Here is a 16840-nt window from a genome sequence, read left to right as displayed (position 1 = left end):
ATCGTTCAAATGTGACTTAAAGCTTTATTAAATGAAGCACATCTATTAAAGTATAGTTACTACTTTTGGTGGTGGCTGTAAATGCTGCACTTGAAGCACAGTCCTTACCAGTTAGAGCATTTTAAAGATGTCGAGGTGAAATATTGAGGACAATTTTTTCAAACTTGCTAAATGTGTCATTTATAGAAGAGAAATAACAGCTTTTGAAAAATTGAACGTTGATCTGAATTCTGAGAAAGCTGCAAAAAGTTAGCTGGAAAATGAACAGTGCAACAGATTTCACAGAATCTGGTGAAAAAAAACAAACTAAATTCATTGTGGTTGGAATCTGTTTTAATCAAGATTTTCATGGATTCGTGCACATTCTCCACTTCCTGGTATCAAACAACAAACATTTTACAGTGCTCAGGATGACTTCATTTACATGCAACAAGTTTGACTTTTTCCTTTAAAACAAAAACAAAATGCTTCAAATTCATATTTTGAATGATCACTTTCCCCCCTGTAAACCTCTCTGAAATAAAAAGCTTATATTTAGATATGATAAAAACAACTGAGTCACTGACTCAAAGCAAATAACTATAAAATATGATACAAAATAAGCAGCCCGAGCATCCTCAGGTCATGGTGTTGCTCACAGTCCCATCACAGAGGGAAGCACAGCAGCACCCGTGGATGGAAGGAGAGTGCATTCAGTCCACTCAGACGGACTATCTCATGTCCGAATCCGGGACTTTCCAGTTCAGCTGGAAGCCTTTGTCGTAGACTTCGTAGAGCACTTTCGTCACGTAATGATTCCCTCCTTCCTGATACAGCTCCAGGTACTTCCTGTAAAGCTTCAGGGCCGTGCATGAGTCCTCCGTGCTGTCGTGGGTTTCTCCCTGGATGTTGAGGCCTGTGGACATGAAAAAAAGGTCAGGAATGATTAAAATGAAAGTGTTCAGCTTCAGATTACGGTGTGGATATGAGGAATTGACACGTACGCTTTAGTGCATGAACTCAAAAAAGCCTCTAAATACTTTGTTGTTCAGATTTAATTCCAAGATGAGTTTGATGACAACTAAAACATCATGAACTATACTGACTTCGGTAACATGAGCGGATTATCCAGTTTACATATTTGGATCCTAATCCCTCTCGCTGTAATAATGTGATTTAATTCGATTACAGACTCATATTTGGATTATTTGGATTTGATTTTGTTTTTTTTGTTTCTACTAACTTACCAAGAAAATACCAAGCAAGGAATTTCAGAGAAATCATCCTCTTGTAGGGCAATCGGAAGAGGTGCACGGTGTCGATAACTTGATCTTTGGGAACCTTAAGAAACAGAAAATAAAAAACATTAAAATCAAAGCACATCTATAAAAAAAAATCACATCTTTAAACGATATGAACTAATTTGAAATTTAAAACTGATGAAATAACGTACCACTAAATTAATGACACGAAAGTCATTCTGCAGGCCGTGGCCGACGAAGCGAACTCCTGCATTGATGAGGAAGCGTAGCTTCAGGTAGGTCGACTTCAGCGTGGTCACGTGCTTAGAGGATACTGTGGCATCCAGGTCTCCAGGTTCGATTCCAGAGTATTTTGTCAAATAGTCGACCACCTGGAAGAACAAATTGACAAGTTAGCGGGTGGATCCTTGAAACATTATATATTCATTCTTTTAGGTCATCGTGGTCTTTTCTCTCTGCAGCTTCTCACCTGCTCCTGAGTGGAGATGTAGTCATCGATGAAGGGGACCCCCTCGTTGGGCCCCTGACCCCTCACACAGGTGATCCTGGCCACAGACATCTGACTGGGCGTGATGGTCGATTTGGTGCCGTCGCTATGCAGCACTGCTTCCTCCTGCAAACGCACACATTCAGGGGTCAAATTTGTTTTAAATACTTGAGTCAGATTAGCTGAACTACTGAAAATATGTACTAGGAATATTTAAAATTGTTTTTGATCCTATATTATAATTAATGATGGTATCATAGCCAGACTTACCTCACTGAGCTTTACAAACTCAGCGTCCAGCCCCACCAGGTCACCAGCCTGCGGCATCTCACTGACTGTGAGTGGGATGAAAGTGGCGTCTGTCTTGCTCTGCTTCTCAGTCCGATATAAGTCAGATTTGACTTCAGACTGATTGTGCTGACACTCACTGCGGAGGTCGTATTTGGTGTGGTAGTTTCTCTTGGCGTAACACAGGATGGCTGGCACTTTCCAGCTCACATCAAACTGTGCAGCCTCAGTCTGAAAACAAAAGGAGAAACATTTTTAAATGACTGCACACATTAAAGTTAGCATGAATAAACAAGCAGGAATCTTATCTAGGATCCTTACCTGCTCAATCGGCTCAATGAGGAAGTCATTGAAGAGGTACCACTGCTGGCGAGAGACTCCCTGAAATAATAAAATCATTTTGAATGTTAAAAATGAAACTTTTTGTAGTCAGCAGATGTCAAACTTTTCTTATCTAAGCGTCGCTCACCTCTTTTCTTTGATGGTAGGTCTCACCCACTTTGATGTGTGCGACCAGATTACCACCCGCGCCAGCGTCCAGGATGTGCGGCACCGTGGCCACCAAGTCATACAGAGAAGCTCCCTCCGCCTGTTCAGCAGCACTTAACTAGTAACAGAAAGTGCAAATAATTGTAAGATAAACTTTTTCATTTCACAAAATTCATGTGTTACAGAAACAAAAACACTAAAACCAACCTATAGTTCAATATCTACAGATTAGTGTAATAATGTTTTAAAAATATTGCTCCTGGAAATATGGTTTTAATCTTGAAGTGAAATTTTAACTTGGTGATGAAAAGTTACTCAATTATTTCTTCAAGTGCAAAGATCAGCTGAAAATCTAAAGTCCTCACCTCCTCGCCCTCAGGCCAGCTGCTGATCTCCAGTCTCTGACTTTTGCTGAGGGACATCTTGAGAGTGGCGGGGATCCACACGTGACGCTGATCCTGATCTGTCTTCTGCATGGATTTGTTGAAGGTGTACTATAAAAACAGAAACATGGGCAATCATGTAAATAATGAACAGATAAATCATTACTTTCTTTTAACTGTATTTAAACACGGTGAATCAGTGGCTTACCTCGGCCTGAACCTTCCAGAATTCGGCCTCTTTGCTGCTGTTCACCTCACAGTTTATCACCAAAACATCTGGGAGACGTCGAATGTTGCGTGTCTGCACCTACAGTGTAACACAAAGAAATGATTACCCTGCACAACAGGTAACAATCAACCATAAATGAATTGTCATTATGAGTGAATGAAAGCTGTAACTCACTGTGGGCTGATACTTGTCACAGTTTCCACACCATGTGTGAGATCTCTGCTGCAGGCAGATGCTTTTCTTCAGGATCTCAGCAAAGTCGTGCTCCTTTATTCTTTCTCCTGAAGTGTCAAAGTACAATGAATATCAGTGTATACATCAAATCAAGCAGATATTTCCCTCTGCTCATTCAAAAACTAAATTAATTCAAACCATTATGTAATCATTAATAGTTCAAGTTTCAAAGACAGAGTAATTCACAGTCACAGATATCCATGCTCTCAGTGCTCTCAGACTCACCTTGAGAGTCAGGGTAATGCATGTTGAACAGCAACATGAGGGAGGAGTAGACTGTTTCTATGCCACAGAGACACGGGCTGCGGTTCTCAACTTCAGAACAAAACAGCTCTCTAATGACAGAGTCGCCAGGGGAGCCCAGAGAACTGCAACACAAACACAAATCACAGTTTCAGAAACCAGAAGGAAAACTCTGCATTTATAAACAAACATAATGATAAGACTGGGACAGTGTCCAGTAAGAATGCAGGTCAACAACGATGCGTTTTACCTGCTCCTGGTCGTCCTGTAGGCCCGTGGATCCTCCTGCTCCTGTGTCTCCTGGAAGAGCTGGTAGAGGATGAAGTGATTCCATCTCTGGATTAAGCGACCTAGCTCGACTGTTCCTGTCGTCTCCTCACAGTTTGAGAGGATCAGGCCCATCTCTTTGGCTTCAGGGACGTTTCGAAGTGCTCTGAGGTAGTTGCTGGCCTTAAAGAAGAAGACATTAGAGGTTACTTTGGGCAGTCACAACAAAATGAGATTTCAAAGTAAGAGCCTTGCAATCCCCAACAGATTGAAAACAAAGAAAGAAAGAAACTTACCTGACATGGATCTCCTTGTGACAAATCCAACATGTGGAAGAGGAAGCAGAGTTCACAAGCCAAACAAAACTCCTTGTGGCACAAATGATTCTGAACAAGGCAGCGAACTGGCTCCAGGAAGTATAACACCTAAGATGCAAACATAAAAGACCCATGGAACATTTGACAAATTGTCTCATATTAAAAATTAAATGTACACATTGTGAATCTTCAGCTTCTTACCTGGATCATGCAGTTACAGTAGGCGTTGGGAATCTGCGGCTCCAGGCCAGCAAACAACGTCCTGTTGTAATGTTTGAAGTCAAAATCTTCCCGTCCACGTTTAGAGTATTTAATTGTCACCTGAAGCACAACAAACACATCTTCGTCACATGTTTGGGAAATCAAAGCTTGTAGCAACACTCTAGAAATTGTTACATGTCATATTTAACTGTATCTCTATGAACACCAGGGTGAAACGTAGCAAGTCCAACCTTTCTGTACTTTTCGGGAACAATGTGAAGGAGCGGCTCTTCATCACTCTCTGTTGGAGATTCAGGGATGTGGTTGTAATAACCAGGTGACTCTTCTTTATTTGCAGGGACCTGCAAACAACAAACAGGAAAAAAAAACTTAACATACACCACGTGGAGATGGGTTTAACTTTTTTTGTAAATTTATTACAATATTGTAAAAATGACAGTTTAAAAGAGAAACAAGTTTTTTTTTACATACCTGGTTACAGGGGCAGGCAGAAGGATTTTCCACATAACTGTTGAAGCCAACAGTTTCAATAGTTTGTGGGATTTCTGGGTCCATCCCAGGAGCCCACCTGTTAAAAAGAAACATGTTTTAGATGGAAACCTTTAATGGGAACTACGTGAGACTCTAACCATTTATATCAACTGGGGAAGACTCGACATTATCTTACAAACTTTTATTGAATCTGAAAACAATATGTATGAACGCTCTAATGCAAACTCTTCAGTCTCGTTAGTGATTGTGTTACCTTGAGCTGGGTGTAGCCTGGGCAGTGGGGATGGGAGAGCAGGGCTGCAGGTTATGATTCCAGGCCAGCTGAGGCTGTGCATCCACAACGCAGGGCTCTCTGGAGTAGACGTTAAACATAACGTCCCGAGTATCGGACCAGAGACGCACACACCCCCCCGAATCTCCAAAGGCTAAGGCTTGTTTGCTGGATGAGACCTCAAAACTTGTGAGAAAGTGGCCGTTTGTGTTGACGTGGAAAATATCCGCCATGTTGGCGAGGCCAGTGGGCTCACAGAACTGACACTCACCTGGAAAAAGACACAGAATGCAGGCAGTTATAGCAAAGCCACAAATCACACAAAGATTTTGTATGTCACATTTATTGGCCAAACATAGTAAGACTACGCTACAGAAAACTGGACTAAAGAATCCTGAAGCCAGCTTCATACCTGTCTGTGAGATGATTGCGAGCCGTGACATGTAGGTAGGAATGAAGCGCACAAAGAATGGATCCACATGCACCCAAAGGGGGGTTGCAGCTCGCATCATGCGGAGGTCATACACCATCAGGAAACGTTCATTCAGCCCTCGGCTGGAGAACCCACTCACAGCCAAAAGGTTTCCATGAACATCAAAGTCTGACAGGCCGCCAGGAAATGCGTCAAACTTTTGTGTCCTAAATGTGCGCAAGTCTCGAAGGGTCACCTGTTATCAGCAGAGGGTCAGTGTTAGAGAGATATAAACCAAACCTCATCAAACTGATCCAATCAGGGGATACTTACTTTGCCAGAAGGATGCCCAAAGACGAAGAAACGATTGGTCTGACGCATTATTGTCACTCCAGGTGCCTCCACTGTGAACTGAAAGGACAATCAAGACAGCAGACAGTCAGACACTCGCTGTGAAGTCAGTTGTATGATGTGCCAGTGGTGTAAGCATAGATAGTTGTGGATTTTGATAAACATAAGCCTGGTGTCTTACTTTTTGAGTTTCTTGAAGTGTGTTCATGTCAATTTCAACCACATAGTTTTGTAATCCCCCCATGAGCAGCATGTTATCAGTCATGAGGAGACTGTGCATATCAGCTCCTTCTTCCATCCTGCAAAGCACCAAAAATGGCCATTAATTCAATAACATAAGGAATAATTTCACAGCTTCAGCTCATCAACAGTCAATGTAACACTTACCGATAATCAAACATGACGAGGCCTCCACGAGTGTAACATCTGAGGTTGCACTCAGAAAGGAACAGCACGCCTGTTTCCAAACTCTGTATGTGTCTGATGGCATCAGTTGCGTGCACTTGGAAAGAAGAGTAGTGTGCCATCGTAGGTCCAAGGAAGGATTTTACATGACCCTAAGAGAAGGGCACAAATATTATTACAGAGTGCAACGTTTAAGGTGAATGTAGAAGAAACAAACTCTGCTGAAGCATCATTTTGGCTCTTACCGTGTAGTTTCCCATCCAGAGCATTTCCCGCTGCAGGTCAAAATGTGTTGCAGTGACGGGGATGCCAGCTTCTGAAACTTTACTGTGCAGCTCAGAAAAAATCCCCTTCCTTACGTGCACAGGCTCAGGAACGGTCACAGCCAGCTCCTGTGTGTACACTCCCACGTCTTGGTGGAGGTTTGGATTCAGATATGAGTTCATGGAGGGCTCCAGTCCCCCAGGAGTCCACTGAGGAGACCAGTGAGGAGTCCAGTGAAGAGAGTTCATAGTCCTGTGATGATTGGCCCAGTATTCACCTAATCTTGTGCTGAGAGCTTCAAAAATCTTCTTCAGCTAAATCAGCCTGCAGAGGAACTGGAACTTCTGTAAATAGTAGTACTTGCAGGTTTAATCCCAATCTCTTGAAATGCAGAAAACTGGAGTCCAGATCTAAAGTCTGATGGATAGAGCCACGTATTTAACCTCCACTGGGATTCAAGGCGGTCCTAAGAGTTGTTGACTGTTCCTGCATTAAACGTTAGGCTCACAGGTTTCAGGGTCTGAATCAAGGTGAGTGCGGCTGAGTTTACATGAATACAGGTGTGAATTCTTTAGGAGACGTGGGCATCATATCAACACAGGGGCACCACAGGGGACTGTCCTCTCCCCCTTCCTCTTCACCCTCTACACCACAGACTTCAGCCACTGCACAGAGACCTGCCATCTTCAGAAGTTTTCTGATGACTCTGCGGTGGTTGGATGCATCAGCAGGGATGATGAGACAGAGTACCGGGCTGTGGTCGACTCCTTTGTCACGTGGTGTGAGCAGAATCATCTGCAGCTCAACGTGGCAAAGACCAAGGAACTGATCGTGGACTTCAGGAAGACCAGGAAACACTTGACCCCTGTTTCAATCCAGGGGGTCAGTGTTGACATTGTGGAGGACTATAAATACCTTGGAGTACACATTGACAATAAACTGGACTGGGCTAAAAACACCACAGCACTTTACAGGAAGGGCCAGAGTCGTCTCTATTTTTTGAGGCGACTGAGGTCCTTCAACATCTGCCAGAAAATGCTGAGGATTTTCTATGAGTCTGTGGTGGCCAGTGCGATCCTCTATGCTGTTGCATGCTGGGGGAGCAGGCTGAGGGTCGCAGATGCCAACAGACTTAATAAACTGATCCGTAAGGCCAGCAATGTTGTGGGGATGGAGCTGGACTCCCTCAAGGTGGTGTCGGAGAGGCGGATGCTGTCCAAGATAAAGACAATGTTGGATAACACCTCCCACCCACTCCATGACATGTTGGTCAGTCACAGGAGCTCGTTCAGTGAGAGACTGAGATTACCGAAAAGCACCACTGAACGACACAGGAAATCATTCCTGCCTGTGGCCATCTCCCTGTACAACGCATCCACTTAACACACTGTTTGCTGCTACAGCTACACATGTTTCTTTTCCAAATATTTATTTATAAGTGACTTATGTATGTATGTATGTATATATATGTATATATTGTACTATTCTTAGTTAGCGTATTGTCTGTCTTGTCTTAATGTTGGTTTAAAATGGAGCACTGTAACAAAAAATAATTTCCCCCAGGGATCAATAAAGTATTCTGATTCTGATTCTGATTCTGATTAAGCCCACATTAAGGTGTCAGAGGGGGGTCGACCCAGTTTTTGCCTGAGCGTATTGTTTCTGAATTGCACCAAGATAATGAGTTTGATCAGACTGGGAGGACCTCGTTTAGCACGCTTAATCCACACCTTGATTAACAGCCGTCGTCAACAGGTCGTCAAAAGCACCAAATTCCTTGGTGTCCGAGATGCACCAGATGTTGTGTTTGATTCTTCTGAGCTTCTCCAACAAATTTGCTGCATGTTGGACAACAGTTATGTTACACATATTGTAACAAACTAACCATGATTTAATCAATTAAATGGTCCTTTAGCGTGACTGTTGTTAAAATTCACTGGATTAATGTCAGAGTTCAGTCTTGATCCTGTGTATCCAGGTAGTTGTTGTTCTGAAGTGGTGATCAAAAAGTTGTGGAAATGGATCCATATAGATGAAAAACATTATCATCAGTGGTGAATTCAACATTTCAGTAACAATTAAAATAAAAATTGACTGGATTAATCTCAGAGTTCAACATTGATTAAATGAAATTAAAGTTTTAAACTTTACAGGCTTTATTTTCTCATCCACTTAATGAAAAATACAACTTTTGGTTTAGTCCTAGCTGAAACCATATAATCCAAATTTGATGCTCTCATTGGTTGAGTCAGTTTAATTGAAGCTAATAGTTGACTGTTGATTAAAGATAGTTTCAGCTATTGTCTGTTATCTGTTTCCGTGGTATTGATTAACCTTGGAATGGTGATTGTTTGGTTTTAATTAACAAAGGACCATCAGCACTTATCCAAACTGCATTTGTGTGAATAAAATAAATGACAACCAACATTCAAAAACACAAAAATGAGCACTTTTATTGATTTCATCATGTTCCTGTTTCCATCAGTTTATTCAACAAACTAGTTATAACAAGTTTATGATCTTACAATAAAGACACTTAAGTCATTTTCCTCAGCCTGTGCTTTTCTGGGTCAACTTCCTGTTTCATGTTTGACCCACTCACCTGTGTCACAGCAATAGAACATGAAAATTTAAGCTTTTTAACTTTTTTAGTAAAGAATTTAACTCATCGGGCGAGGAAATAAACCCTGTGTAGCCTTAATTCAGCTTTTAACATGTTTAGTGTTACTAACAAAGAAAAGATCCACAGACATGATTTGGGCCGAAACAAAAGAAAAAGTCTTTTATGGGGCAGGCTCGTTGGAGACCAGGCGGGGCTCATTTAACCCTTCTGATTCACACCTTGATACCAGCTTGAAACCTGTGACCCTAAAAAACAAAGACAAGCTCAACGACTCTCAGGACCACACCAACCATAAAATTAAACAACAGTTTGTCCCATTTTTGGAAAACATCTTTTGCTTCTGGAGTAAAATAAAACAAATACTATAAAGATTAGTTTCATGTGGTTTGAGCGACTTCCTGTATCTGTCCTTGTGACAGCAGAGTTAGAGAAAGTGTGCAGCAGATTAGTTTGAGTTTCAAACACAATTTGTCTAAATGTTGAAAAAGCCTGAATATTTAAATACTGTTTAAGTCTTCTTTGATCTTTTATTTCACAGTCTGACTTACACTGCAGCTGCCATCTTGTTGCCCTCCAGGAAAAATATAATACATAAATTTGTATTACATGAACATTGCCAAGTCATTTACTGGCTAATAACTTATATTTATCAATTACATTTAGTACATTTAGGACCTCTGAAGGGTAACATCCTCTAGTGTCTCAAAAATGTTTTTACTTGCTGGTTTGACACAACCTGAGCTGTGATCTGATGAATGTTAACATTCAGTTCAACCTTTGTCCCATTTATCTACATTATATTTCATCCATATGCACAATGAAACAAATTGTTTATACATTTCTCATTTTACTCAGCTTTTCAATCAGGTCCCAATCAGATATTCTTTCATTGATGTTTTGAATATGAGAGAGGTATCGAAATAATAATGATCGAAAGGTTGCGCTCCCTCTCTGTCTCTCTGTTTCTGCTCATCAGGAATAATTCTGATCAGTTATGGAACATCAAAACTGAGCTGAACTTGTCGGTCTTGCATTCACTGTAATGTACGGTTATGTTGGTTGTTGCTGTAGTTTCCCTGCTTTGTTGTTCTCTTCTTGCATGTTTTTCCCCTGGCAGGTGATCCAGTTAATTTTAGTGTCTTTTCTCTCTGTTCCATCTATTTTCTTTCCATCTCCTTTGTGGAGCCTCTTCCCAACTTCTCTCGTCTTTCTCTTCCTTGTCCACCGATCTAAAACATGTTTCTTTTCAACAGGTGGGCTCCTGGGATGGACCCAGAAATCCCACAAACTATTGAAACTGTTGGCTTCAACAGTTATGTGGAAAATCCTTCTGCCTGCCCCTGTAACCAGGTATGTAAAAAAAAACTTGTTTCTCTTTTAAACTGTCATTTTTACAATATTGTAATAAATTTACAAAAAAAGTTAAACCCATCTCCACGTGGTGTATGTTAAGTTTTTTTTTCCTGTTTGTTGTTTGCAGGTCCCTGCAAATAAAGAAGAGTCACCTGGTTATTACAACCACATCCCTGAATCTCCAACAGAGAGTGATGAAGAGCCGCTCCTTCACATTGTTCCCGAAAAGTACAGAAAGGTTGGACTTGCTACGTTTCACCCTGGTGTTCATAGAGATACAGTTAAATATGACATGTAACAATTTCTAGAGTGTTGCTACAAGCTTTGATTTCCCAAACATGTGACGAAGATGTGTTTGTTGTGCTTCAGGTGACAATTAAATACTCTAAACGTGGACGGGAAGATTTTGACTTCAAACATTACAACAGGACGTTGTTTGCTGGCCTGGAGCCGCAGATTCCCAACGCCTACTGTAACTGCATGATCCAGGTAAGAAGCTGAAGATTCACAATGTGTACATTTAATTTTTAATATGAGACAATTTGTCAAATGTTCCATGGGTCTTTTATGTTTGCATCTTAGGTGTTATACTTCCTGGAGCCAGTTCGCTGCCTTGTTCAGAATCATTTGTGCCACAAGGAGTTTTGTTTGGCTTGTGAACTCGGCTTCCTCTTCCACATGTTGGATTTGTCACAAGGAGATCCATGTCAGGTAAGTTTCTTTCTTTCTTTGTTTTCAATCTGTTGGGGATTGCAAGGCTCTTACTTTGAAATCTCATTTTGTTGTGACTGCCCAAAGTAACCTCTAATGTCTTCTTCCTTAATGTGACCCTGACCAAATGCTACAGCAGCTGGACCCACAACAACAACCTGAAAATGTCAACAGTGCTGCAGGAAAACGATCTCATGCAGCGGAGACGGAGAGCATTAAATCCAAGGCCCGTTTCACTACACGGGGGAGATTTCCAGACAGCTTCAGCTGACAGAGCTGTGACGAGACGCCCATTAAGCCCGGAGGAAAAGTGAGGCCGAGCAAGACAATGCTGACCTTAACAACTCTGCATTAAAACTGTGCAGGACAGTGACGGACCAACACGGATGATCGGGCAGCAAAAAGGGCGTGCCAGAGACAGGAGGAGTAACTGAGGTCAGGAGGCACCTCGGAATGAACAAAAGCACCAGGAGAAAATAAGCTGAAGGCACAGGTGTCGGGGCTTGGCCAGGAGCTGACCTCTGAGAAGAGCCGAACAGCAGAGCTGTAGAAGGCCGTGGAGCAAAGCAAGGGAAACATCAATGGACTTCAATCTGACTTGTACGGAAAAGACTCTGAGGTTTCTGCCCTCAGTAAGAGCTCAAGGCATCAGAGCAGGAACTGAGCATGGCTCAGAAGGAGCTGGCTGATAATCGAACCCATCAGGCTTGGAGTCCCAGACACAGGACTTGAAATCAGGCCGGAGCTTGCTGGAGCAGGAGGTCGCAAAAACCTGACGAAAAAGCTCCAACAGCAGGAGCAAGCCCTGAAGGAGCTACAGAAGCAAAAGGGTCAAGTTAAGGAGGAGCGGAACAAGGAGAAGATGCAGGACACTGGAGAAAAGCACTGCCTCAATTGGGGCCAGAACCAGTATGGACAGAACTTTGAGCAGCAGCACCAACGGATGCAAACGGACTGAAAAGGAGGAGGGCAGGACCCCAGGGCACGCTTCAGGCCGTGGTTTACCCAGAACACCAGAACAGGAAAGTGATGAACACAAACACCCACACAAACACACACATCCACATGCACTGACTCAGAATGAAGTGAAACACACATATGCACTCGTTGATTGAGTGAGAAATGACACACACACACGTGCACAAATCGAAATGCTGATTCAATTCACTGAGAAATGACACACACATTCACAAGCTTGTGCAATGAAGAGTGATACACACACACACGCTGATGCAATGAACTGGACTTTGGTTTTGCACAACACTGGTCACTATATTCTTCATTTCCGGTTAATACTTGTACAGCTGCTGTTATTGTGTATATATTTATTTATATTTAGATTTCTTCATACATTCTTATATAGTTCTATATTGTGTATTTTGTTGTACAGTTATTTTATTTTCAACTTTAATTTATATATTTATCTTTATCTTATTCTTCCCAGTTAAATTTACCCTTCATTCTAATTTGTGTTGTACAGTTATTTCATTTTTAACCTTAATTTATATTTTATTCCTTCCTAGTTAAATTTACCCTTTTTAATTTTTCATATTTATTTCCTATCTTATTCATAGCCTTTTCCTTTTTTGTTCTCTTTAGGTCACGAGCAGTTGTCCAAGCATTTCACTACATATCGTACTGTGTATGACTGTGTACGTGACAAATAAAATTTGAATTTGAATTTGAATTTGAATTTGAAGAATGCTTTCCTAACAAAAGCTGCACACAAACATCCAAATACGGAGTCGGTTACAACAACAAGAACCCATTGATTGTTTATTGGTTAAATGCATTTCATGCCACCCAGAGGGCATTTGTGTAGATTTAGGGGACAAGGTTGGGTTGTGAAAACAATGTCTGTGCGTGATGTCTGTTTATGGCTTAAGGCCTCCACTGAATTGTTTACTGTGCTTCACACAGCCTGATAAGGAGCAGTGGTACAGAGTGAAAATGATGAATTAACGGGGTGAGTTTTATTTTGGAGAGAATATGAAAAGGTTGTGTTGATTTGACTCAGTTGTTTACGTTTCTGCCAAAGCAAAGCATTTGTGTGCAACCAGTGTCCACTATTGAATTAAGTCAATCCAACATGTTTTTGTCAGTGCAAAAAGGAGTTACGGTACCTGTATGCTTACACAATATTGTCCCGGGAGGGAGAAAAACTTTCTGGTGAAGTTTTGGTTGATCTTTGGGTTTTGTTTGACACTAGGTTGATTCTATCAGTGAGGTTTGGATTGTTCTCTTTCTCTAAGAGAGAGAAGGATGGTTTTATGCTTGGACATGTTTGCAATGGGCCCCAGTATTTGTTACTATATGAGTATTTTATTGTTTACGTTTGTTTTTGCTTTTGTTACAGTGCACTGAGATAAGAACATCAGAGAGGTGTGATCCACCGGTGGTGATATTTTGGTATTTTGTGAGTTCCTGATTTAACAAATCAGCTCTTTAATCCAAGCCTGAGAGATTGAACTTTAAAGCGCTATAAAATATTCTTACTGAAAACAGTCGCAAAGTATTTTTCTCCATGATTATAATGGGCTTGGGAGAAATTCACTTATATGGGACACTGATCGAATGAGAAGTCCTGAGCTTAAAAGGATTGCAGCGAGTCAATCCAGTCCAAAGAAGGAAAAAACAAACAAGGAACTGTTTCCTTTAAAATGATGACGTCATCTTGCTGGTGATGGAGCCTCGAATAGGTTGCGCGTGAGACTCCATTATCAGCAATATCTGGTATGAATGTGTGTGGATGTATGCATGTGACTGGACTGTGACGGACTGACGACTAAAAGTTTTAACTGACTTGGTACTGAGACAAAAACGGTACTGACTTTAGGATTAGTAGATGTCCACAGACAATTCACCCAGCCTGTAAAAGAAGGGTGGATGTTTTTTCTTGCTTTGTTTTGTTTTTGCAAGGACAGAGGGTTGACAGAGACTAAGGGGGCTAATGCTGTAGCTTCACAGGAGTGTGAACTGCAGACTTAACCCTTTGGTTGCTAAAGTGAAGAAAAGGTTTGATTCCACTCATGACTGAGCATGTTATTATTAACCATGGCGGGCCACTGTAAAGAGTCAATCAACTTTTATAGAGGTAAAAAAAAACAAAAAAAAAAACCTCCATTGAGGTCTATGAATAACAGGGGAATGATAGACTTGCCACACTCAAAATGGAGATATGTAATGATAAACACTGGTCCCCGCCTTTTGGGTGCTTTCTTGAAATAGTCAGCAATTTAAAAGTAAGATAGAACCGACAGGGGCATGTGCTGAGGGGTGGTGCTGCACAAGAACAAGAGCAAGATAAAGAAAAATATTCTGTTTAACTTTGAGAAATTCAAATTCAAATGTACCATTACACTCAGGGGATCAATATAAAGTTCGATATATGCTAATTTCGTATGAAGTACATGACTGGTGACTGTTCTGTCCTGAGCTTTTGTTTTTACAGCACCCACTTGACCACACCAACAGTTTCTCACCACCTAAAAGGAGTACTTGCAAAGAATAGAGAATGGGGAGGAATATCATCAAAACTGGGAAAGGTAAGCCCCAAAGGGGGTGATAACGCCATAACTTTCACTTATGGTCAAATTCTTAAAATGTGTCCCCGAACTTGAAAAATTCTTCAAACATTTAGAGACAGAGTGGAGGTTTAGATAAACATAATGTCACACACCACATAAGGATGGAGCACTTGAATCGATAAGATGGTGCATTGACACGCAGTAAAATGTGGATCATGTTGATTATGTTTATTCCAGTGTGCAGAGCAAGGTTATTATTATTAAAGAAAAAAAATGAAATAACGAAAACTACAAGTGAAAAAACATTTGCGTTAACGGAAATAAAATCAAAACAAAAAAGGAAAACTAACTAAAACTGTAATGAATGTTCACAAAACTAACTAAAATTGACTGGATTTATAGCAAAATGTGTTTAGTTTCATTGATGTGCGCGTGCCCTGCAATAGAAGTCAAGGCAGTACGTTAGTCGAGTCGTCTGTGTTGCTGCTCCGTCCACGCGCAGAATCATGTCAGGAAAAGTCAGGAGAAAGCTCCAGAGTCCAATTTGGGATTACTTTGAATATGACTGTTTTTTAGATATAGCAAGTGGCTTGTAGTGGAAAGAGACACAATGTCCTCCTGAGGCCCAGGGAAAGAAGAAAAAAAAAAAGGAAAAGTATTTTCATTTTTTCTTTTTCTTTTTTCTTTAAGATAAATCAAGTGTTGGGACGGTAAAAAAAACACATTACAAAAACAAAATTGTTTTTAACTAATTTTATTTAAATTTTACAACATGTGCACTACAGTGCACAAGGGGAGTTCATTGATCATGAATGTGAAACTAATAACATTCAAGAGCTATTTAAGAAAATTAAAAGCTCCACTGAAATTTTTGTAAGCAGGATATTAAAACGTATTTATATAACAATATCATAAAAATGTAGATCAGGGATCAACTTAGTAGTCACTGACACTTCACTAGCTGTAAGCCATTGGTTCAGGAACAAGTTATTGCACTGGGCTTTCTATTTCACAAAAGTCAATTCATTTATGATATCTGAGGAAGTACTGTGATTTTTTATTTGGAGACACAAAGGAACATTTGGCACTTCCCACATCTCACATATGTTTTACTGTTGCACCCAACCATTCTACAACTGAAATGCCTTGGACTGTTAACCATTTCAGGCAAGTGGAGTGAACCATATTTTGCTACACTCTCATCTGATTGGGGCTTCCTTTTCTTGATTTTTGGAGAGAACTCTTCATTACTGGTATTATTCAGGTCTTGTTCACATGTTTGTCCCAGGTTTCTCAGCCAAGAGGAGCTTGAACTCCAGATACTGTGAGTTATTTTCGCACATTGAGATCACTGATAACTTTTAGCAACGACGTGATCTTGTAGAAACAATTAGGTGTCATGGATTCAGCTATAAATGCAACTCTTATTTTTTACTTTACTGGAAAACATTTCTGCATTTTACCCATATTTTATTTTTAACTCAAAATCAAAAATTCCAGATTCTCCTACATGTTGGTTTTGGACCAGATAGGACGACAGATTTCAGGTGGCCCTGTGTTTTTCTCTATTACATCTGCCACTGCATCTCGATAATCTTTGTGTGGCTCCTCCTGGGTTCTCACCCTCTCCTATCTGGCTCACATGACTCTCATCTTCTGAAGAATCTATGTCTGAATCTCGCTCAATTATTCTGTTAAGAATTCTCTCCGCCTTTGTTAAAGAGTTGTTTACTAGGAAAAAGTGAAATAAATATAAGTACAAAGTCCTGACGTGCACTAGAGTACACAGTAATAAATTAGTCATTTCCTCTGTGAAACTAAATAAGCTTAATTCTTAAAGACCCCTCAAATTATTTACTAGATGTTTATTTTTGAAAATTAATAAAAATCTGAGTTTAACAAAACATTTTAAATGTAAATATCAAGCTTACCTTTCTTTCTTCCAGAAAATGTGCTTGTGGGCATGCCAGCCATTTTGAAAAACAATTGGCAAGGCCACACCCCCACACATGTGATATAATTTTAAAGGTA

The 16840-nt window shown here is 40.6% G+C and overlaps 1 protein-coding gene and 1 long non-coding RNA gene across 2 annotated transcripts; one reads left to right on the top strand and one right to left on the bottom strand.

Moving 5' to 3' along the window:
• Positions 1 to 579: 579 nt before the first annotated feature.
• On the bottom strand, positions 580 to 6220 carry LOC146645222 (PAN2-PAN3 deadenylation complex catalytic subunit PAN2-like). Its single transcript, XM_085393500.1, has 20 exons — positions 6108 to 6220; positions 5909 to 5986; positions 5576 to 5831; positions 5146 to 5434; positions 4872 to 4968; positions 4631 to 4741; positions 4380 to 4499; positions 4158 to 4286; positions 3845 to 4044; positions 3577 to 3719; positions 3292 to 3398; positions 3097 to 3195; positions 2871 to 2999; positions 2486 to 2623; positions 2338 to 2397; positions 1999 to 2247; positions 1711 to 1854; positions 1433 to 1612; positions 1227 to 1320; positions 580 to 895 (listed from the first exon to the last, which is right to left on the bottom strand). Exons 1-20 carry the CDS (start codon positions 6204 to 6206, stop codon positions 711 to 713), a joined length of 2907 nt encoding a protein of 968 aa, XP_085249626.1. The 5' UTR covers positions 6207 to 6220; the 3' UTR covers positions 580 to 710.
• A 4475-nt stretch (positions 6221 to 10695) lies between these two features.
• LOC146645221 (uncharacterized) lies at positions 10696 to 11362 on the top strand. Its single transcript, XR_014908986.1, has 3 exons — positions 10696 to 10809; positions 10941 to 11060; positions 11154 to 11362. It is a non-coding gene; the product is annotated as an uncharacterized LOC146645221 (long non-coding RNA).
• Positions 11363 to 16840: the final 5478 nt, after the last annotated feature.

The sequence above is a fragment of the Rhamphochromis longiceps genome, linkage group LG20 (genome assembly GCF_057381845.1).
Source record: "Rhamphochromis longiceps isolate RC_006_pf linkage group LG20, R_longiceps_female_GT1.1, whole genome shotgun sequence".
Classification (NCBI taxonomy): Eukaryota; Metazoa; Chordata; class Actinopteri; order Cichliformes; family Cichlidae; genus Rhamphochromis; species Rhamphochromis longiceps.
This window is presented reverse-complemented; position numbering and strand designations above follow the sequence as displayed.

What these genes read in the sequence shown, in the direction of transcription:
- LOC146645222 (XM_085393500.1), bottom strand. Translation starts at nt 6,206, where the DNA reads ATGCACAGTCTCCTCATGACTGATAACATGCTGCTCATGGGGGGATTA. An exon ending in ACTGTAACTGCATGATCCAG is followed by an intron (nt 4,287 to 4,379) that starts GTAAGAAGCTGA and finishes TTTGCATCTTAG; the next exon opens with GTGTTATACTTCCTGGAGCC. An exon ending in GCTGGCCTGAGGGCGAGGAG is followed by an intron (nt 2,624 to 2,870) that starts GTGAGGACTTTA and finishes TTCTGTTACTAG; the next exon opens with TTAAGTGCTGCTGAACAGGC.